Source organism: Ylistrum balloti, unplaced genomic scaffold, assembly GCF_031769215.1.
Source record: "Ylistrum balloti isolate Yb309-2 unplaced genomic scaffold, AGI_CSIRO_Ybal_v1 Utg372070, whole genome shotgun sequence".
Classification (NCBI taxonomy): Eukaryota; Metazoa; Mollusca; class Bivalvia; order Pectinida; family Pectinidae; genus Ylistrum; species Ylistrum balloti.
In genome coordinates, this window is record NW_026782998.1 from 9177 (window position 1) to 33198 (window position 24022).

Consider the following 24022-nt stretch of genomic DNA (forward strand, 5'->3'; position numbering starts at 1 on the left):
TTATGGTGCTTCCCAGAACTTTAAACATTCCGGACAAACAACCATGTGAAGACAAGGACTGTCATGACCCATTATTTTATGGGAAGCACATATTTGTAATATTGAATACTTACTGTTAAAGTTTGGAAATAATTAATTGCTGACGCTCCAGGAGTTGCACCAAAGTAGGAAAAATCCGATTATACAGTTGTGACTCTTAACTAAATTACAATTGAGCAAGACTTTATATAAGTGACATTTAGATACCAACAAATTTATCTTTAGTATAGTGTAATTTAAAATTGTACAAGCAATTATAGTAATAAAGACAAGACTTGGGCCGAGTCATCTGGAAATTGAGATTGTGTAATAATGCCAATATTTTTGTATTGTAATTTTGAACTTCATGCTATAGGGGCCTGCCTCCATTGGGTATTATTATCAAATAGTGAAATTTTGTCGTATGTAAAGACATGAAATGTCATTCAAATTTATTGGCCAGTGAGGAAATGATGGTACTTAATCAAATGCAATAGTTCATTATTACTGCCTTGTGAGTCGAGTTGGATGTGGCAATTGATAGCACATGGCTAATCTTGTAATTTTAAGTTCAGTTCCGAGAAGTTTGGGCGGCTTTGGCCCACCTGGTTTGTCCTGTGGACCACGTGTTGTTTCAACAGCAATCCATGTGGAACCATCGTTGGCCAGCCTGGTGATACATTACCCTTATGGGTGACAAACCTTAACTAGGTCAAAGGTCAAGGTCGGGGTTTGTCTTTCACTGGTGGAGTTGTGGCAAGACATCATGAGATAGAAAGGATCAGAGGTAAAGGAGTCAAGGTCACTAGGTCAAAGGTTGATATTTCCGAGTAAAGGTCGAGGTCTGGGTTTGTGTCGTTCACTGGTGGAATTGTAAGACATCCTGAGAGGAAATGAGTCATAGTCAGTCGAGTCCAAGGTCATTGGACCAAAGGTCAATATTACCAGGACAAAGGCCATTACTTAACATAGAAATATTTCACGGATTTTGAAACAGTAAGCTGAGTCTCGGCTACGCGGTCGTAGCCTGCCCGGGTGGTTGGGGGGTGTGTAGCGACGCGTGGGTCGCTTCGTGTCGTTTTTCCGGAATTTAGTACAACCCTGTCCGAGGAAGCGAGGAACACTGGGAGAAAAAGTGACGTCACAGCCTCTTCCTTTGGAGGCCAAGATACGATAGGTCGGTATTGAAATTCGGGCAGGGTAATCTGTTAGATTTTTGTGTTGTCAGCGCCCATCTCTTCCCTAAAATGTTATAAAATGGTTTACTAAACATCAGTTGCCACCTACAACCCGATATGTTTGATTTCCGACCGTGTATTTTGGTATATTTTTCGACTTATGCGGACTTAAGTTTTGGCTGGAACCTCGTGTCGTGATTGAGGGGAACGTTCGCTGGCTGTTGAAATTTTGTTAAATAGTGGATAATTCGAGAATTGGTATTCTCGGGGAGTAGTTTTCTCTCGTTCGGTGAGGCTGATTTTGTGTGCCCCCCTCGCCAAGACGAACGTAGGAGAAGGCGGTAGTGTTGAGTTGGACTTTGTAAATTTGGAGCCGGTCACGTGGCGGAGATTTGTCCGTTCGGCGAGGTTTGAGACTCGCTCCGAGGAACGGTGTCAGATTCCGTGGGCCGAGAGTTAATTTAGCTAGAGAATTTCGACAACCACGACATTGGTTCCTGCCTGATAGTTAGTTTAGGTAAAAGTTTGTTTATTTCAGGTGGCTTCTGTACATTGTTAGGGTTAATTAAAAACACTCACTGAGCCGGTTAAATGTCTTTCATGCTAAACTTTACTCTTGTAAAATATATAATAAATTGTTGAATCTGTTTTAATTCTTCTCGTCATTATTGCCAGTGCTTGGTCGAAATTTGTTTGTGAAATCTGCAAGCGAAAGCGGCAGTCGAACCCATTGGGCACTATTATTATTGTAACTACAGAGGTGACGTCCGCGGTGCGGCCACTAGAGGGTCGCGAGACGTCGTTCGTTACACAAGCACTGTGTATTAAACAAAACTATTTTTAGTTTTGCTCTGATACATGGGGCCAACATCAAACTGGTCGTTTGTAGATAAATACAAGGCTACATCGACCAGGAAGTTCGCTGGTTAATGTCGGTGGCAACAAACATATATGTGTTCTGTCTTCATACGAAGAAAGAAATACTACTATTATTACTTATGTTTCAACAACAAACGAGTCTATGTATGTTCACCTTGATATGGATAACTTTTACGTCAACAGGTAAGTCTGTGTTTTTAATACCAAAAGTTGACTTTGCGATCAGGGTCAAAGTTTGACGTCGGTCAAATATAGACGACATTCCCAACGAACGAAAACCATATAGACTGTTTTAACGATGGTATTCGCGCTTAAGGGAGGACCTGGGTCAATATTGCAACCAAGTTATCATCAGTTACACTGGCGTAGGCAAGGGGGTGGGGGGTGGGGATGGGGGGCAAGGTACGATATACCCCCGGGATGTCCCCGAGATGACTTTTGTATTTTTCATATCTATATTCCAGTGATTTTATCGATTCTACTTGCATTCTGTCGAAACTAACACCACACAAACTACACTCAGCTCAGGTAATAGAATCAGAACTCTCACTTTCCCGTTAGCAGCGATGGAAACGGATGCAACAAATCATTTGACAGGTCAGATTACGTTCATCCCAAAAGAACCGAATGATGTATGAACACATTTAAATCCGAACTCGGGTAAAAAACAGTAATGCAGCGATGAAAGGTTGATTGCTGAGGTCCGGCGTTGCCAGATTTGTAGCAATACATCTGTTTAAGTTGGAAAATTTAAATAGATAGGGACAGATAATACAAACATATAGCCTGATAGAGATACAGCAGGAGACACGGATCCTAATGCACATGAAACAAATAACTGCTATAATAGCAAGTTATCTCATAGCTTATACATTATCGGGCCGCTGGGGTAATGGACCTTCGTAGTATTAGCCTTCTGAATGTAAGACATTGGAAACATGCTCCGGTCCACCTTCCGTAAATAGTGCGAGAAATATGTACATGTAACTATACGTGTCCAGTAGCACGTAAAATGGAAAGTGACTATATTTATATATTGAAATAATCGCAGATCGTTGAAGTTGACAAACGCAGGGTTTTGTCTAACGTTTGATTTATGGTATGCTACAATATATGTATACAGAGTGTAAAATTTCGAAAAAAAAAACATATTAGATGGTTTCTAATGTGTGAATTTTTTTTAATAATGGCTATATCAACCCGTCAATCATTTCATCGATCAATGCGGTATATATATATATGTACTTCTCATTTCTGTGGCCATCGATCACGTTGTCTACACACAATAAAAGTATATGTATGTGTTAATGTATTTCTCATAATCAAAAATGAAAGTTCGTACTGAATATAAAAACTAATGAGATGCTAATGGGAACTCATTAGTTCAGAATACAATCCCCAGATATGACCCGTTTTCCTAAGAGAACTAGTATAAGGAATCACAAAGGGCAGTGAAGTAAAAGGAAATATGTGTGTCGAGGAAGTAAAAAAATTGTATGAGATGTGTCACTCTGGCGGGTTTTTGTTTTTTGTCTTTTCCTTTCTTTCTCATCTTTACCTTTTTCTCGTTTTTTTTTTTTTTTTCATTCTATTTTTTCATCTTTTACCTTCCGTTTTTACATCCTTTGGGTTTGGTCGTCTTTTCGTTTTTTCCCGTACTTTTCGTTTTCATTCTTTAGTCTTTTCGACATTTCGTTATTCAGTCATTTGGATTGTTCCCTCACTTTTATTTCTTTTCTCGTCTTTTCTTCTTTTATCATATCGTTATTTAAGATATAGTGTGAGGTGTCCCTGATGTTGAGTGTTTGTCACGATGTCACCTCCTGATGTTAAATATACCGTGCGGTGTCCCCGATGTTGAGTGTTTGTCACGATGTCACCTCCTAATGTTAAATATACTATGCGGTGTCTCCGATGTTGAGTGTTTGTCACGATGTCACCTCCTAATGTTAAATATACCGTGCGGTGTCCCTGATGTTGAGTGTTTGTCACGATGTCACCTCCTAATGTTAAATATACTATGCGGTGTCTCCGATGTTGAGTGTTTGTCACGATGTCACCTCCTAATGTTAAATATACCGTGCGGTGTCCCCGATGTTGAGTGTTTGTCACGATGTCATCTCCTAATGTTAAATGTACCGTGCGGTGTCCCTCATGTTGAGTGTGTGTCACGATGTCACCTCCTAATGTTAAATATACCGTGCGGTGTCCCTGATGTTGAGTGTTTGTCACGATGTCACCTCCTAATGTTTGTCACGATGTCACCTCCTAATGTTAAATATACCGTGCGGTGTCTCTGATGTTGAATGTCTGTCACAATTCCACCTCCTAATGTTAAATATACCGTGCGGTGTCCCTGATGTTGAGTGTTTGTCACGATGTCACCTCCTAATGTTAAATATACCGTGCGGTGTCCCTGATGTTGAGTGTTTGTCACGATGTCACCTCCTAATGTTAAATATACCGTGCGGTGTCTCTGATGTTGAATGTCTGTCACAATTCCACCTCCTAATGTTAAATATACCGTGCGGTGTCCCTGATATTGCGAATGTCTGTCACGATGTCAGATAGCAATTTAGATTACTATAGTTTTTAAAGGCAATGGGTCAATTCTAGGCAATACGGAACTTTGATTCAATCTCCAGTTACGTTCAACAAAACGAAATGACGAAATGTCAGGTATAAGCCACCATAATTTGAAGATAAACGATTCCTAAAGATCACCCTGTGTACTTTACTAAAACAGAAATTAGAATTCAAGACGGGGTTGACAGATCGGTAGCGAAATCATTGTTTCGTGAGTAAGGGAATCCTCTTGTTTATTTTTAAAGGAGCGTGCAAATATTGTGATTGGTGATCATATCGCGTACTTGTTGAGTGTCTGCCAATAAGTTTTGGATATTCTGAAAGGTAGGATTACATGGCTTAAGAAGTTGAAATAAATGCACTGTGTGTATCAGACCCAAATGTTAGAATTTTAGAAGTCAAGGTTAGGCCTCTCAGTCAGTATTAAAACTTACCATATATAAAAAATTATTAGCTCGCAAATGCCCACAAATATAACGAAACGAAATAAGTACTATTTGATAAACATATGCTGGAAGTTATAATCTTCATACATTTTACAATCGTGCTAGCTTCGAGTTATAAAAAGGAGTTTAATCACAAAGTGATGGGTTAATACATAATGTACATGGAAAGGTTAAACCAGAATATCAGAAAAAATATACCATGATATTCCGGGGGTCCCCTGTGGACGTTGAATAAAGGTCTTATGTTAACTTAGTTAACAGGCAATGGTGTGAAAGGAATTGAAAGTCCCTTGCACAGACTGAGGAACCGGGGTCATTTTATGAGAGAGAAAGTGTGTCAAGATATTCTGAAATCCATTTTTCAGCGAGATAAAACTATTTTCATCAATTCAATGAGGGGTTTTCGTCGGCTATGGGAAATGAAGCTTTTTTGAAGGAAGAAACTGTTATTGCAACTTCGTAGAGGGTTTGTGCATTGTTTCACTACTCAACAGGGTCTATTTCCAACGGGTGGTAAAAATAAGATTCAATTAGGTTCCATTTACTACGTACAGTTATCGTTTATTTTGCTCACATGTTAAACTGATCTAACATAAATCATACTGCTGTAAAGCAGGCCAACAGTTCATTGATTTACGTTTCCTTCAATTCAAACTCATTTCCTGATGTTGTATTTACAACCATGTACCCATAGATACAGGTAGTGTCTTGTTCCTCATCAATTGAAAAGTAGTGATGATGATGATGATGATGATGATGATGACGATGATGATGATGATGATGATGATGATGCATATTCATTTTGGGTACATATCGGAGTACAATTTCTGTAAATATTCAACCCCTTTTCTAACATTAACATGTCTCCATTATTGTTTAATCAAAATCTCAATTCATTATTTGAATGACAATGACTTTACCCAGATGAAAACAAACTAAAATACACCTTTTTGTAAGTGCAAGGGTATCAATCAATTGAGTAGTGTTATGTAGTAGTTCGTGATTGTTATACATTATTCATGTAACATTGTAATATTAATACTCATAACTGATATCATTAGATGCTGTCACACTGACCGGGTCGTCCCAGTACGCTGTACCTGGGTCTGGGTTTACATTGACGTGTGATGTACCAGAGGAGGCTGAGGGTGTAAGGTTTTACCGCCGTCCTGAAGTAACATCTCCAGAAGGTGTTATTCAAGTAGGAGGTGATCAATGTTACAACGTAAACGTAGTCCCACCTGTCCTCTGTACCCCGGATATATGTTCTTGTGTAACGTCTGGAGGCCTCGGTACAGTGTTCCGATGGATCATACAGCCACAGACTGGAGACCATGGATCTGTGTGGTTCTGTACACGTACTAACACCATCCTACCTAACCTTACACTGGAAAGTGCTGACTATACATTCAATATAGCGGGTAAGTAAGTTTTCTGTATATAACATGTTAGCAAAACTGACCAGATACTGGACAGTGCTGATTTCATCCTCAAAGTTGTAAGTAAGTGAATATTACTAACCTGACAATTAGTGACATTTTAATTGTTTTTACCAAAGGATAAATTCCTATATAAAATTCTGATTTGGTTGATGCACCACTTCAATTATTCCTGTTGAAATGTTGATAGAAGCCACTGTTGTATTTAACCTACCCAATCACTGAACAGTGCTGACTATACACTCAATATAGTGTTTCGTGTATAAAACTTGTTTGCCAAACCAAATTTTGGTAGATCTTCATATAGTGTTTTGTGATTTTTTGGGTTTGTGATAGGCATATTAGGCATCTCTGGATATAACCATCCAATATTAAAGTTTTGTAAACCTAAAGTCCCCGTCACGTATTACCAATGTACTTCACCTGGACTAAAATGGAACACGCATTCAACAACATTGACATAGCACAACTAACTCTTCAATTTTTGATAAAGGTATTTGATTATCCAACGGATAAAGATCGGATTTCCTACTGAATATCACTATTCAGCATCTTAGTGCTACTGATATCCCACAGATGTGGTATCGACTCGGGCTGCAAAATATACAACCTTAACAGTACGTTAGCACTCAGGTATTTGTAATACAACACAACGATATCACATCGCTACTAGTCTGGTAAACATTGAGCAATCGTTTAATTACAGAGAGCTATAGGTGTTCATCCGATATTAACAAAACCATACCAGAATTCTGCTGCTGTGGTCTCATAGCTCGTTCTGACAGACGAATGAGTTTTATGAGCATATTTAATAATATCAAAGTACTGAAATTACCGAGACAAAAACGAAAGGAAAATACTTCAACTGTTACTGATGTGAATGTTACATAAACTGTAAATGCTATACATGTTCAAAGATCAATTAAAACAATGTAAGAGTTATAAGGATAAAATATCTGACTGAATTAACTGAATACTTGGACTTTGTTACATCACAAGGATTGAATATTGATTAAATTCATTGATACTTGCTTAGACCATTGCGATTAGATGATGATAAAACAATGTAAACATATTGTTCGTCAAGATGTCAAGATCATCTGGTTAAAGAACATCAACTCTTTCCTTTAAAATCTTCTAAAATCTAAAATGGTTGCGAACGATGTGAAAACTGTACTTTCGTAGTCACGGAATCCAAGCTCGGATACACACAGAAGAAGTACACTACCTACTTTCTTGGAATCCATTACCTTTTAGTAAATTATAAGCAAATTTGAACCACAATTTTCTTTTATATCGCACGAAAGATCACCTTTAACAGACATTTTTGTCTGAGGTCGAATGCTGATTATGTGTGGGATTTCCAGTTTTAGGTTTTAAGCAAACTGGATTATTATGAGAAAAATACATGTAAACGTTAATATTTGAACTATCTTCCCTTCCTATTTTTACATCAAAGATCACAGAATTATATTGTTTTGCCAGTCTTCATTCATATTTCAATAAAGACGGTTTGTTTGCAGTTGTTCGAACAAAATAAAGTCTACAATTACTAGAAGTTTTGTCTTAGGGATAGGGTTAAAACATATTCCACCCTTACGAATTAGAGGATAAGGAAAAAGCATACCCGCGGCAAAATACGATTATGTGATACATTACAAAATACAAAACAACATGAATAAATTGTAAAATTTTGTCTATTAATACTTATATAAACCTTGCTTTGAAGGTCAACAGGATAAGTGAAGTGATATTTAAAACAATATATCCGATAGTAATAGTGACATGCTTTGTGTTTGTTTGGAGCAATATTCAGTACGATAATTGCTGTTAAAATATAGCTTGATTCCTGTGAAACATCACAAATGATTACCTTCTAAAATATACTCATGATAATTTGAACGTTTAATCATTTCTTACAACGAAACCACAATGGTCAACTTTATACCAAACTGCATAAAGAGTGTGATGAATGTAGCTTCACTATTGTAAGTTTTCCATTTCTGGTTACCTATGTGTTTGCATGTAACAGTGGATTCGATATTTAAGGGCGTGTTCGCGTTTTTCGTTCATGAAGTGGTCAACGGACTGAAAAACTCGCAGCATTGGAAGGATTTCATAGTGATCTCACGGAGAATTATGTCTTTCTTCGATATGAATATTGACATGCCTGGACCATATTGAACACAAGGCATTATGTTCTTCGATTGAATTAAATAGAAAGTTTGAAAAGATCTTTCCTGCTTTTTAGATCTTTTGGTTCCAGTAAGGATGATGAGCAGGTTATTCATATGTAATCGATATGACCAGATGTGTTATATACCACGGAAGTGATATTCCAATTTAATCTAGATAGATCAATTTTGGAAATTTCATATCAGCCCATTGCAGTTATATATACAAAAATCAGAAACGAAATAACGAGCTCATGGAAACAAGAGACTAGACATTTCTGATCGTTTATTTCAGGCATTTATTTAACAGAATAATGATAGCGCTTGCGTGATCCAAGAAAACTATTTGTTCTATCAGGAGTCACTTTGTAGTCTGTACATTACAAATTACATAGTTGGCCAATACTATATTGACCACCGACGCTTATGATAACAAGGCGTACTTTGCAATACCATTGAAAATGTCATCAGCCGTTTCGGTCAAAATCAAATATATGGTAATTATCCTTATATGGTCAATAAAGGTCACGAATCATGTAACTTGTCAATAGCAATCATTATATTTTCTTGCATTTGCACATCGTTTTATTAAAATGACAGGAGTCCAAATACAGCTCATCAAATCACAAGTCAAATAAGTGATATGTATCGTTCAATATTGTATGCATTTCATTTGCACACCTGATTACAGAGTCATTCAAAAAAATGTAAAATAGAACTTCTATCAATATTGTGCTTTTCACTTGCATACCTGTATACCATATCTTTGATTTGCCAATCATACGCAATCTAGACATAATAAGAATACGCCAGAGGTCAATATTCTGATCACGAAAGGTCACAGGCTAATAAGCCCTCTATTTTAACTAATATTGCTCTATATTAATAGACGAAACGTTAGAAAATAGAAAGTTAGTTGAGACAATAAAAGTTGCCAGGTATATCTAGCTGAAAAAAAGAGAAGCATTTTCTCCTGCTCGTACTAATAATAAAATGGTCCATTTTGGGTCAAAAGTCACAATTTTGTTTTCTTAATCTTTGTTTCTTTTGATTTATTACAGATCAATTCAGAATATCATTTTGATGAATTTGATGTCTTCAGGATTCATGTGGCATTTACCGTTTACGTCGGACGCCATTAAAAAAAAAAACGATTTTTTAAAATGCCGACTAATTGGTAAAACTTGTTTCAGACCTATATCAATTACATATATTTCATTCAAACGTTATTGTTCTGAGAAATGTTTCTTAAGATGTCCTCTACCAGTCAGTGACATTTTAAACTTGACTGGAATGACGTCGTATTCAATTTTACCTCTAATTGCAATATTTTATTTATCTCATTAACTGCTGAATGTAATTCATTCATCTTTGGATGTTTTTTGAAAATATATATATATATATATGATATTCACAGGGAAATTTTTGAATATGAAATTTGAAATTTCTGAAACAAAACATTAAAAACTTCAAATCTGAAATTACCAACGTATTGACTCAATGTTAAGGTCACATACGTCAGTTATGCAAAAATCACGCCTTTTCAATAACCAAGACGCAAATGATGATGAAATATTGTTAGTAGCATATACTGATCAATCGCTATTTAAGTTATTTATCAAACCTTGTCTGAAAGTTCTCCATTTGGGTCAAAGTCAATTGTTATCAGCTGTGATATCACAAATTACCTTAACTGACTTTTGAGGTCATCGTGGTCAATTTTGTTAAAATCTTTAAATTACTTCATTTCAATAGCTAAAAAGTACATGGTGATGATTGGTAATATACATATTGCTTTCGATTGTTTTTGAATGTATTTAGAAAATATTGTGCCAAATGTCAATTTTGGGTTTTCTGGAAGGGGTCATGTAAAGAAAGTTCCATTTCGGGTAACGGAAATAAATGATCTGCAGCTGTACAGTCTAGATATGTTATGAATATATAGCTACCAAGCTTTTTCGTTCTAAATGACCTTAAACTTTTTAAGTTTTAAAAGTTATCATTCTGAAAGTCTAAGAAGACCCAATGTATTGATATTTGGCAAGTAGGTAGTAGGTAATAATTCTGCAAAACTGACTTATATCAATTAACATGACTTATTTTCTAGTATACAGGGTCAATATGTAAGAATCAATTAAGAATATCTAGGGTACTGATATGTAAGTTCATATCCTATAAAAGTGCCGCTTAAATGTGACCTTCTTCAAAGGGGTCAACTATGTGTAAAATGTTTAAACATCTCCTAAAGTTTCATAACATTTAAATTTTAGTTATTAATGTAGCAGGTACAAAATATTGTACGTAAAAAAACAGTTCTTGTAGATATGAGCTCTATTTATTTTAATGGTACAGGAGTAAGATAGATAAAAAAATATTATGCTTCTTCTCAAGTTCCAGATATGCGAACCAGTAGATACCTTGGGTAGTGCTCTTTACTGAACAAATGACATATTTTCTAGGTGACTGGGCTCAACGATGTTTTAAACATTTAGTCTTCGCCAGTCTCATAAGACCCAAAATAAAAATATTATGCCAACAAGTACATAGTATAGAGCATTCAATGATAAATGCCATAACAAGCAAAATCGTTTTTGGCAAGAAAGTGGTTGAATTTGATTGCTTAAATATTTCCTCATAGGAATATCATAGATATATTCTAAATGCCATCAGGTCAATTTTGTGTTAGAATCAACTCAAGTGGAAGGCGATTTAGATTAATTTGTGAGAAAGAACCTTCCTCTTTACAAGAAGAAGTTGATGTTATTCACATTTGGTCATCATTGATTGAAGACGGATTCTATTTTTGTCGATTAGCCTCAACCCCCACCACCCATACCCCACCCATAGGTAAGAACTGACAGATCCAGGAAGGAAATGTTGTGAATTCTTTGAAATTCTTCTTTTGTAGCATGCTTTGATTGAATGTAAAGTGCAGCGCACTCGAGAGGTCTGAGGATCGTGGCTCAATAGGGGAGAAACAAAACTATCATTGAACGAAGGAATGCTCTTTTAATATTCTTCTTGCTTCGAAAATATATCATTAATGATTTTGGCCCCTCACAAATTTTATATAATGGTTAATTGTAACAGTATTCATTTCATATTTTCACAGATAGTTGCACAATCACACATTTAATAATAAAAAACTAGTTCAGGTTTCCTGTCGAGGTCCCTTGGTGAGATTTAGATGAATGATACGATGTGGTGCTAAATATTAGGGTCCTGAAGACCAGGTATTGATTCATTTTGGGTTGATCCCAATCTCATGTCCTTAACAAGATTAAATTCCAGACCTACTGGGTAACCAGGCTAGGAATTTTTTGAAAATATTTGGTACGTATATCAACAAATGAAGTATTGCTATTTTCGATATGCTAAGAACTAATCCAACAATACACTGCCTCAAGTGTTTTACTTATTTCATGAAGGAGAATATATACTTGGTGATAATTATCTCCTCTGCTATATACATATAATGGAAACTATTACACAGTGATAACGTCTGTGTAAACGATATGACTTATTAAGATGTAAAAATTGTACATGAACAGTTGAGTAACAAAACAATGTCATTATAGGCGGTCCTAGTACGTCCATAGCTCTGTCGCCGCCGGACACTACCTACACCAGGACAGAGGGCGACACATTACCAGCTATCACATGTACAGCGGATTGTAGACCTAGCTGTACCTTCGTCTGGACACGACCGGACAACACCAACTTTACTGTTTCTCCTGTATTATCACTGGAACAACTGGACAGGTCAGAACACGGAACCTACAGGTGTACAGCTAGAAATATTGCTGGTGAATCAACTTCAACAGTCAGTGTTTCCTTAGAGTGTAAGTATAATCATGTTCCTCTTGGAATAATTTCAGCAATTAATTTGAAGCTCAACAGAAAATATGAACTGGATACATGTTTGATTGTAGAAATTTATTCTCACTTTTACAATATCCATTTTAGGTGGTTCAGTGCTAATCATTACGCATATATGATATGCATTTTCCACTTGACACTTTAAAAAGATGTGCTTGTTCGATGTTAGGACAAAACAGCTGACAGACGTCTTGAATTATGACTGTTAGAATATTGGTAACACCACAGACATCCCAACGTGATTTTTCTATCATTTGTATATCAGGTCATATTCTAAATTATAACCCTCTCATAAGTATTACAGTATTACTGACAAGATATTCGGTTGTTAATATGGTTAATTATAGAGAATATACTTTAAATATAGTCATCAGAAAATGTTACGTCATGGACAAATTGTTAATGATATTACAAGTACTGTCTGCGCCATCTAAATTAAAAAAAAAAAAACTTATAATAAATTCACGGAAAATAAATGAAGCAATCCGCCACGTATTAATCATTTTTGTCATGGTGTTTTTACACAATAATGTTATTGTTTCCAAGGCGATTGAAGCTCATAAACACAAACAACAGTTCTATGAACTATAAATTCTACTAAGATATGTGTTTCTGTCTAAATTGGTGAACATTGCAGTAAATTAGAAACTTGTCTTATTATGACTCGCTCATATGAAACAGGAGGTGTTAAGTTTGGTAGAAAATACAAGTAAATAATGAGATAGATATGTTGTAATCTTTCAATTAATATCGATATGTAAATTTATTAACCTATTTATGTATATTGTGTAGTATGACCCACAAGCAAGAATTCCGAACTAAGACAACCCATCGTTATATCTATCTATCTAACTACCTATATATCTGTCTATATATTTATAGTTTGACAAGTAGTCGCAAATTCAACCTCGTAAGTCATTCTTCAGATGGACCTGGAGACAGCATTTCATTTGAACCCCAACAAGATAGTGTTGATGTCGTTGAAAATCAGACCATCACAGATGTCACTTGCTCTGCTAACTGTAGACCGTTGTGTTTCCTCACCTGGTCTAAATCAGGAACGTATTACCCGAACCCATTGAATCTATCTATGGCCACGAGGACAAATGCCGGACAATACACATGTAGAGCCTTCAATCCTGTCAGTTACGGAACTAAGACGTGGAACCTTATTGTCAGATGTAAGATACGACTTTATGTTTCTTTAGAATTCTGGGACCGAATGAAATATACCACATAGCAATCAACAGCTTAATGTCTCAACCAAACACATAAGTATATCCTAATGAGATAGTTGTTCTTTTACAAAATGAAAAAAAAATATTACGAGCAAGGTCAGTATTGTAGAGAAAACGTTTAATAAGAGTGGATAAGGCGGGATCTGTTTAACCTTCATGAATGCCTTTCCCGAGGATCACGAAACGATCTTAACATTATCAATGCAGGAGGGGCAGGGCCAAATATATCAAGTCCTACTCCTCCTGTAAGAATTACAGGATTACACATATATTTGATATTAAGCATTCTCCTGCACATAAATGGTAGATCTTGGTCCCCTGAACGGGAGGGACATGGCTCAAGAAGGGGATTTTTTAAAACCCCTCGTCTCATGTTGGAATGCTAGTCTGCAGCATTTTTGTGTGAAGGGGATACCATTTTGTTTAAAAGGTGGGTCTCGAAACTTTTGGGTAGTAGGATCACGGTTCAATTTAGGAAAGCAGAAAAAAAATCTAGTAATATTAGGAAGAACTCTTTGGTTGAAGTTTAATCAATCAATTATGCATAAACGGTGGGTCTCCTTTGGTAAGGTAACAATAAGGGAAATACAGCAGATTCTTCTTAAGTATTCTCTAGGAATGATTGGATTTTGTCCTAATTAATAAATAACGAACTGATGATGTCGGGAATTTAAATTCGTGTGATTGGATATCTCTTATCTCAATGAGGCTGGTGCGTGGGACCAAGTAGGGGAAAGATATATATATCATTCAAACAGGTTCCATTAAGTTTAGATGTAACAATTTCAACAAAATCATGTGAGCGTTGTCCGCTTGGTTCTAATCAGAACAACACCAACATTTTTTAATTTCTCCATCTCCTGGAAATATTAAAGTAAAAAATATATAGTATTTTAAGTTGAAGCCTTTACAGAATAAATAGTTAATTCAAATGGATATATTCAGGTTCTTGTCTTTGTGTGACAAAAACGTCTAACACGCTCTGCAGGAAAACAACATGCATGTAATACAGATTACCATTCACCGAATAATTTCATTAGAATGCTTATTGTTTACGTACATATTATTTAGGGTCTAAAACTGGTGTTGGATTTTTCCTCCTTTCTTTATTCAAGTTATTTTTGGAACAAAACACCATCTTCCTTTGGAAACTTAAGGTTGATATTTATAATGGTTAACGTCCACACACTTAATTATAAGAAAATAATTTACAGACGATTACAGAGAAATAGCTTATAAAAGTAGTTGCCGTACTTTGAGTAGCACTCAATTCTTGTTAACGTAAAATACTCTGCATTTCAGTTCCACCTCGAAGTATCGAGGTTGTTTACAGCCAAGGGGATGTTGACGTGAGAGAACATGAATCTAAATCACTGATATGTACTGTGGAGAGTTATCCTCCATCCACAATACAGTGGCTTTATAAAGCCACCAACACCATTCTACTCAACACCCATGACGTCTTAGAGAGTACCTTTACCCTGACTAACGTTAAATGTCTGGACACAGGACTGTATACCTGCGTCGTAAGGAACAGCGTGTCTGCAACAGCTGTCACCAGGGACATACCTGTCAACGTTCTCTGTAAGTTTCATTTCCGATGCGAATATCAAACTATCTTTACGCGTATGAAGTAATACATTGATCACTTTTTGTGAACATTAATTCCTGGAGCTGAACTCCTCTCAGCTGTCATTATACAGTGAAGAAAATCAAATTTACAGAGGCTCTCCAATAATCAATACGATATTTAAATTCCTAACATTTTTAAAAGTCAAACTACTCATTATATCTTGTTTTCGAATTCTCGTTTTCTGGATAAAGGATGTAAACAAATGAAACAAATGACACAATCAGCATGAGTCACATTCCGAAATAATTCATGTTGTGTACTGTGACTTCTGTTACTCTAAAAACTGAGCCGTCAAATTCACAACTACCTACAGATATAAATGGTTTGTCACTACCGATGATATAGCACTGGAAAAGAACAGTACTTTCCGTACTTATTGCAAATTCTTGTTTCTCAGTTTTCGATGTTATTTTTGTTTTCCATTTGGTAACCATAAAGCATACATGTTCGACCGTTTAATAAATTTTCCACCACATGGAAAACATTGCTTGATTGTTTCAGTCGTTTAAAACAAAGCAAAATAATAACAAATTATTTCTCTTACATGATTATAAACCGCACATACTATATACGATTATAGACGAAGTATAAGCACTGATGTAATCATTATCTTAATCACATCAAATATGGTCTTTTAATAAAGTGTACTTTATTATAGACTTTCGGAATAATGTGAGAAAAAAGGAGTAAATAACAACATATCAAAGTAATCATAATCAAAACCCAAATATTTTGATAATTAATTTATTATATTTAATGAATGTTGTAACTTGCCATAGTTGTAATATATGCTGTTATATTTTTCATGCCAATAGGTAAACCTCGCCAGGACCAAAGGGTTGCACTTGAACATACCTTTGTATTAGCAACGTCGGAAACACTGGTCATTCCTGCTAGGTTCCTGTCGAATCCAGAGCCATCATATAGTTGGTCATTTCAATCACCAACAACAACCGCTGTCACTGACCTTGCTGATGGAAGAAACAGTTTTAATATACAATCTTCCTTCGTAATGATGAATCTGTCAGCAGTATCAGTTGGGACACGTGCAGATATACAAGAATCATGGTTTGGCGTGTACAATGTAACGGCGACAAACAGTCAAGGCAGTCACACACTGAGTTTCACAGCTTTGGCAAAAGGTAGACAACTCAGCATTAAATGAATGGAACCGAGTATTTTATTGAAAGAAAGCATTTAAATTGGGACGTATAATTGATACAAAATACAACTACCATAAAAAATTGCCACCGTGAAATTGACTTCGTTGTTACATTGATGATTTTGTACTATGCAGCATCTCTTTGAAATATTTTTACTGCTGACAACAACGTGCTTGTATTATCTATGTACAATACTTATAACATTGCATAAAAGACACAAAAGTGAATAGCATATTTGAATAATTTAGCGTTTAGGTACAGTAGCTGTTTCCTCCTTAAAGGACCTATAAACTAAGTTTTTGAAATATCACAATGTCCCACCATCTGAATCCACCAATCTTGTTAACATGGCGATGATCATAAGTATTTCTTCTGTTTTGGTTTATTTATTCAGATGAATTCTCAAATGTAGTATCAGCAGTTAATTTATATCCCTGTAAATACATTGATATCTCAAAAAGTTCAAACGACTTATTCTCATTACAACATAGTACATAATCAAAGGTAATGCTGACTGATATAAACACGCCATGGAGAAGAATTTAATTGTGTGAAAGGATAAACAACTTTCATGTTTATAAGCTTAAATGTGTAAAGGCATTGAATCAAGCATTTATTGAAATATCCTGAATTTTTGCATATACAGAAGGAGTAGTAATACTCATTGGAAAAAGTAACAAAACAACATTTGTGTCCTCTTTCAATTGTGAGCTAATTTGAGGAAGGCCAAATGAAAAATAGATATTTGTCATGGAAATATTTTGTCTAAATGTGTAATATCAAACGTCAAACAAACGCTTGTCCCCGCACACAGCATCACGTGTTCACAAAATTCGTTACTATTGTGTTTCAAGTAGCTTGGGATATATTGTATGTGTCATGTTAATGATCTCTACTCTATTGTATAGTATCGATATTATGGATTCTTTACAGAAAATCCCAGACCGCCAAAGAATTTATCAGTCAGTTGTGGGAATCCATATTCCGTTGATGTATCGTGGAATAACGGAGGATATACCAACTATTTCCATGTTTTATACAGTACTGACAACTTCATACAGTCAGTTACGTATCCCACCAATATTTTAGAAAAGAAAGGTGAAGCAAATGACGTTTACAGTGTAACTATAGACAATCTAGAAGGAGACAGACTATACTTCTTTAAGGTTATAGCTTACAACTCTAACGCGAACCGTACATCATTTAAAACAGCTGGATGCAAAGTTCAGGAAGGTACGATACTATATCTTATGTCCAATATGAAATACAATTAGGTTTTGAAGATATTTTGTTAATGATATTTTACTGAAATTCGTATTGATAAGAAATTTATGTAGCGAAAATTAGAAATGCTAAATGGGAGCAAAGAGAAAACAAATATATTAATAACGAATGACATATTGAATGAAAATGAAATGTAGATTCCTTTTTTAACGCAATCAATTATTTGTGAAAGTATTTTTAGGGGAGTTTAGCCCCGGATCAAATGATCGAGCGTATTGTTATCCCTCTATTTGTGTGTTTGCCTGTTTGTCTTTTGTCAACATTATCCTTGCCAACAGCTATCAAACCGTAAGAGAGAGGGCTCCTACATCTGGCACGTGTGTTCCTTGTGACAATGCCCTTCACGGTGGTAGCAACATTTTTGACAATATTACCTTGACCGTGAGCTTTGATCTACAATTGAAAAAAATAAATATTGGCCAAAAGTATTAAACCAGAAGATGTAGGGCGTTTGTATCAGCAGACTGAAATTGTAGGTGATAGTTATTTGTAATGAAATAAAACAATAAAAATCATTCCCACAATGAAGACATACGTGTTTCAAAGTGTGCATACCTGTCTTACACGGTACAGTTTTAATGTCCACCTTCAGAATTTTGTCGAAACGGGGCAGAGTGTTTCATACCACATCTTTTCTTTTCTTTTCCTTCGTTTGAATTCATCTCTATTGGCTTTAACTCTTTCTTCATAATGCATATATACAAGGGTGTTACAATATTCCATTAGCTAACTGTGACGTCACAATAACTAATTCATAATACATGGATTCAGCCTAACAATACTGGATGAGTATATTAAGTGAATAAAACAACAATCTTTTACTCTAGGAAAATCCTGCAGTACAGACAGCATGTATATAACAGGAGTTGTGCTGACATGCATTGGTGGACTTATGATTACACTAACATTTGGACTTGGAATCTTCATCTCTCGTATGTATAGCTATGTGATCAATACTAAGTATTTCACAACAATACATCATATCTTACACCTTTAATGCTTTTTCGTGTACTTATTAATGTAATTAAGAATTAACATTTATTTTTCAGGAAATGGTCGACTTCCATTAACGTAAGTGAACATCGGCTTTAAATGATACATTATTCTTTCACATTAAAAAAAATTACCAATCTAATTTTCTCAAGTGGTTGAACAACGTTGACCTACCTATACTTCATGTCTGCTATTGACGTTTGTTATTTTAAATGTTCATATTTTCAGCAAAGGCCGGCGTTTAAAAGACAATACGTTTGAAAACGTTCAACTTCACGAACAAGGTAAGTAGTTAAAAAACATTTAAAATAAAACAGAAATATTGAATAGATGGGTTGTTGCGTCTTTATAACGGCTTAGAAAATATTAAGACTGTATGTAAACTTTACAAAACATGGAATAAATAAGATTATGATGACTTCATACCTCGTACAAAAGACAAAGTAAATTCATATCATACTGTTAAGTCATGAATTGCAAAGTGATATATTCACCATTGTCTACCGTGATTGTTGATATATTTAAGTGTTGCCTTTGTAGGAAAATTGATCGGGGGGGGGGGGGGGGGGGGGGGGGGGGGGGGGGGGGGCATTAAGGACTGATTTGATTATTATTTTAATACATAATGTGAAGATATTTTTTTTGTGTATGTTATTCTGAAATGTTCTTTTCGTTTTGTTTGATATAAAGATGTTCATACTCAAGGGAACGATGAAAGGTAAAAGTCATTTTCATTTATATTAGGACATAACATTTTCTAAGACTTTTTGGCACATAAAAATGTATATTGGAAAAGTTACGGATTACTACATGACATCTAAAAGATCTGTTTCCATTTGATTCACTATCTGTAATATAAGTGTTTCCATTTGATTCACTATATATACTATTAGTGTTTCCATTCAATTCAGTTTTCCCAGGCTTGTGGAATGAAATACGTTTTACAAACTTCATATTCATTGAAAAGGTTCTTCCTTTGTTAAAGCAACAATTGTAGATCTGCTTTGATTGTTAGATAAATTGTTAAATATTTGGAATCTTATAAACCACATCATATACGAAGATTAAACATCAAGCATATCAGCTGTTCTATGATAGGTTGCATGCATCTTTGGCACTTTTACATGTGAAATGTAAAACCGTAATTCACATAAATCTATCTTTAATCTATGTTGATAAGATCATACCAACAACTTGACAGAAGTGATATTGGCATGCCTTCTGTATACTCTGAAATCGGCCAAATAGGAAATCAACAGCAAGGTAAACACGCATTATGCTTTTATGATGAAATAAGCCTTTGAACAATGAACTACGAAACGCATTTTTCATGATATTTTGTTCATTTATGTATTTTTTATAAAGTCATATAAAGCCAAAAGGCAGGTTTCGTTAAAAATGAAACTATTGACCTCTTTCCATGTGAATACAATGACTTATTAACATTCACTAGGAAACAAATGAAAATCTACTGATAATCATTTAATCAACATTGCAGATTTTCTCTCATTGGATAAATTGAACACCAAATAGCACATTATATCAAATTATTCGTTACTTATAAGTTTACAATACATCTGAACAATCAAGATGTTATCGAATACACAACATTTGCCATGACATTTTATTTCACATCCATTAAATCGTAATGATAACAAAGACTTTTTCATCTGCCATTTTTGCAGATACTAACGATGATGCAACAGATAACAGGTGAGTACTACTGAATGTAATGGCTGAATATTTTTTTTTTATTCAAACAAAGGAACAGTTTTACATAGGAACATTTGAAAAGACATTCATATGAATAAAATTATATCTTTTGCACTTTCGAAAATATACTACCCTACTAATAAGCATACACTTCGCACACGATAGCGTAAACAACATGGATAACAATATATTACACGCCTGTATTAATGCCAAATACGGTTACTATGACAGTTTGGACTGTTGGACATTTTTCCAGCCATGGATATAGTTACTCTGACGTTATTGGTAAAATTAGACATTATCATAGCCTTGGACACTGGCATTGCACTACATGTATCGGATTCACAGTCAAGATTGAAAACCTCAAGGAGACTTTACCGAAATTATTTTGTGTTCAACTTGCTCAAATTAAGTTTTATTCACTAACTCTCTCCATGTTACAAAAGTGTTAAATTAATTCAACGAATACTGCTCCAGGAAATCTGTCTGTACGAATAGTAGGTTCGCGGCAATTTAAGAAAAATGTGTTTGAAAATAAGGAAAGGTTGCTGTCAACATCATGAATATTTACACCAGAAATCTGTCAAAGCTAACAAGTCATCGTATATAAAATTTTAGTCTTATCATTTCCTGTAGTTGCGTCCAAAGTGTTTCATTTCAAACAACTATGCGACAACTGCATGTAAGTGACCTAAGAGCTATTTAGACATGTTCTTATTCTGCCTCTCCTTCTAACTGTGGTATATCTAGAATATAGTAACTGGTGGCATAATCATTATCAAAAAAACATTCAGCTATATATTGCACTGAAACCTTCAATGAAAGACTTCTAATATCGAAAAACCCCTTTCATCGACCTGAGTATGAATTTAAACATACTTATGGAATATATGGAATCGCAGGGCCTTGAGGAACGCAAGTTGATAACGGTCGCCATAATGATCATTTCCATAAGCGAGATGACGTTTGCCTGTTCGTTCCGTTGTTATATACCCTGCTCTTATTTTACTGACTTGGATTGAGCACGATTAACCTGGAGTATTTTGCCATTGAATTAAAAGACGCTTTCTCTTCCGGAACATCTTGTTTTCATCATCTTGTACTGCTACATGAAGTGTTGTGTATTTTTTCTTTTGTTAATATTTTGTAAACGTTTTATTGAATTTTGATTTTTTTTTATGATCATGATGACATGTTGGTATTTTTTTTAACAATCGAAAATGAGCACGTTTCTTTTTTATTTCCTTTTTTATTTGCAGAAACTATGAGTCACTGAAAGGGCGGTCAAGGGCGAATGTTTATGATGAGTTGCAAAACACTGCATCTGGTAAAATGTTTTGTTACATGATAGTATTGAATGATGCGTGACACTGACAACGAAGCATTGCAATTAATTGTATTTCAAAATTATTCAATGTGGTCATAAACCCCCCATTATGAAAAGTCTCCCATTTCATTCAAGGTTGGATTAGGACTAAGCTAACATGTTGGCATTTTTGTTATTAATTCCTTCATTTCCGTTCCCTCAGCAAACCTTACTCAGCGTGATTTTTGTTTTGTTTTTCAGGAAGCCAAGGTGTATATACCAACACTTCATGAAAATCTACACATCATTACAATTGAAACATTTGGATGTATGTATATTGGAACGATCGATGGAGATGTGCTAAAACATTGGATTGAATATACATGGAGTAGTGTATATTTTGCGAAAATTGTGAAAAACAATGATATCGTTATTTTCATGGTATGTAACATGTACTTAGTCCAACAACTAATACTCATTTAAAAACAGAGCATGTACGACCTGTGCTTTAAACACACACATATATATATATATCACGTAATCTATTGAATATCAAGAGTGTCGATTTAGAAAGAAGCCATTTTTGACTTTGTTCTTTTTTCAAGACAGAGTAAAATATCCTGCAGATTAGAATATGACAACCCCAGATTCCCAAACTATAGGGTTGAATCAGTTGCCCAAATTCGGGTACCAAATGTTCTTCATTTTTAATATACATACTAAATATTTGATGTGCGACTTGTATTTCTATGACAGATTCCAGCTATGGACAAGATATTTATTGGTCCTGGTCATGTATATTGTTCTGATCAAGAACGCTGTTTTTATTTACATTTCACATGCACAATGTAGATGGTTGATATTGTATATATTTGTCTTGTTTAAACTCGGGTGACGTTTGTTGTTTCGAATTGATTGCTGGTAATACACCAGTAAATATTCTCTATTGACTTGAATTGTGAAGTATTTTTAAATAATACATAGAATCAATCAGATCAATTTAAATACAACGTTATATAAAATCTGCCTTGTATATGATATTTGTACATGACAAGTGATGAACGAAACAAATGGGTGTGGAAAGTACTTTTGTATTATTGTCCGACAACCATACAGTAATATGATTTTATATAAGTTATAAAATACGAATGTGATTGATCAACTAGAGTACACATGTTAAATGCTAATTATGTTTTACTTCATTCATTCATGAATCGACTCTTTCATTCCCCAAAAATATAAACGATGGAACTAGCATTGTTTGATAATTAGCTTGTTTTCTTTTCATGTCTTACAACTATATACTACCATCAGTAATATGTATATGTAATAGTTCTTACCTACAAATATGGTTTGGTAGTCAGGCTCCTGTACTTAAAGTCTCTATATATTGTTCAATCATCTGTGATCATATACAAAGTATTTTTGTTAATATAATTAGCCTGTTATTTATATTGTCATGTCTGTATATCAAAACATGTAGATGTGTGCTATAAGAGTTTAATTTCATATAATATACAAATTTAACGCACGGCTGGTTATTTTCGCGGAAAAGATATCTTGCCTTTTTTCTAATATTTTTATTTTTATATTTTTTCTTGTATCTTTTTAATGATGTATTCACTATCTAATTTCCATTTGCTTTAACAATAAAGCTTTATAACGTGTGTTTATTTTGTGATTTCATTGAGTCACATTTCAATCGATGCTATCATGGTAATAGTAAATAGTTCCTTTATCAATAGGTATTTCACACTGCTACCTCCTATTTCCTGTTTAGGTCTATGCAAGTCAGATAGGCCATGAATTCCCATCTGGCCAAACGCATAAATACACGTTCGGTGGTTAAGGTTAGGTGTAATTGTTTATATTACTTCCACAAATAGGCTCAAACAAGATAAACGTCCGTACGTACATGACTATGTCCTTCTGAATCCCTACATTAAGAAATATTTCATTCACGATACATCATTCTATTAGTCCCTCTCTCAATATAACAGTACACAACTAAACATAACACGCGATGATAAAGCTTTCAACCCACACCCGGAATGAATAATGATTCTTAAACAATCAAACAAAAATAAAAGATG

At 34.8% G+C, this 24022-nt stretch overlaps 1 protein-coding gene across 1 annotated transcript; it reads left to right on the forward strand.

The window, feature by feature from the left end:
* The first annotated feature begins 2171 nt into the window (after positions 1-2171).
* On the forward strand, positions 2172-22845 carry LOC132564216 (hemicentin-1-like). The gene is made up of 15 exons (XM_060228889.1): positions 2172-2258; positions 6169-6528; positions 12299-12562; positions 13526-13780; positions 15140-15421; positions 16286-16612; positions 17567-17866; positions 18745-18849; positions 18967-18988; positions 19139-19194; positions 19601-19628; positions 20091-20173; positions 20596-20623; positions 21883-21950; positions 22191-22845. Exons 1-15 carry the CDS (start codon positions 2195-2197, stop codon positions 22220-22222), a joined length of 2274 nt encoding a protein of 757 aa, XP_060084872.1. The 5' UTR covers positions 2172-2194; the 3' UTR covers positions 22223-22845.
* The last annotated feature ends 1177 nt before the right edge of the window (positions 22846-24022 follow it).

Bases quoted from the DNA above. Each gene is read 5' to 3' on its own strand.
- LOC132564216 (XM_060228889.1), top strand. From the start codon at position 2,195: ATGTTTCAACAACAAACGAGTCTATGTATGTTCACCTTGATATGGATA. The intron at 6,529-12,298 runs GTAAGTAAGTTT...ATGTCATTATAG, and splicing joins CTATACATTCAATATAGCGG to GCGGTCCTAGTACGTCCATA. The intron at 12,563-13,525 runs GTAAGTATAATC...GTCATTCTTCAG, and splicing joins AGTCAGTGTTTCCTTAGAGT to ATGGACCTGGAGACAGCATT.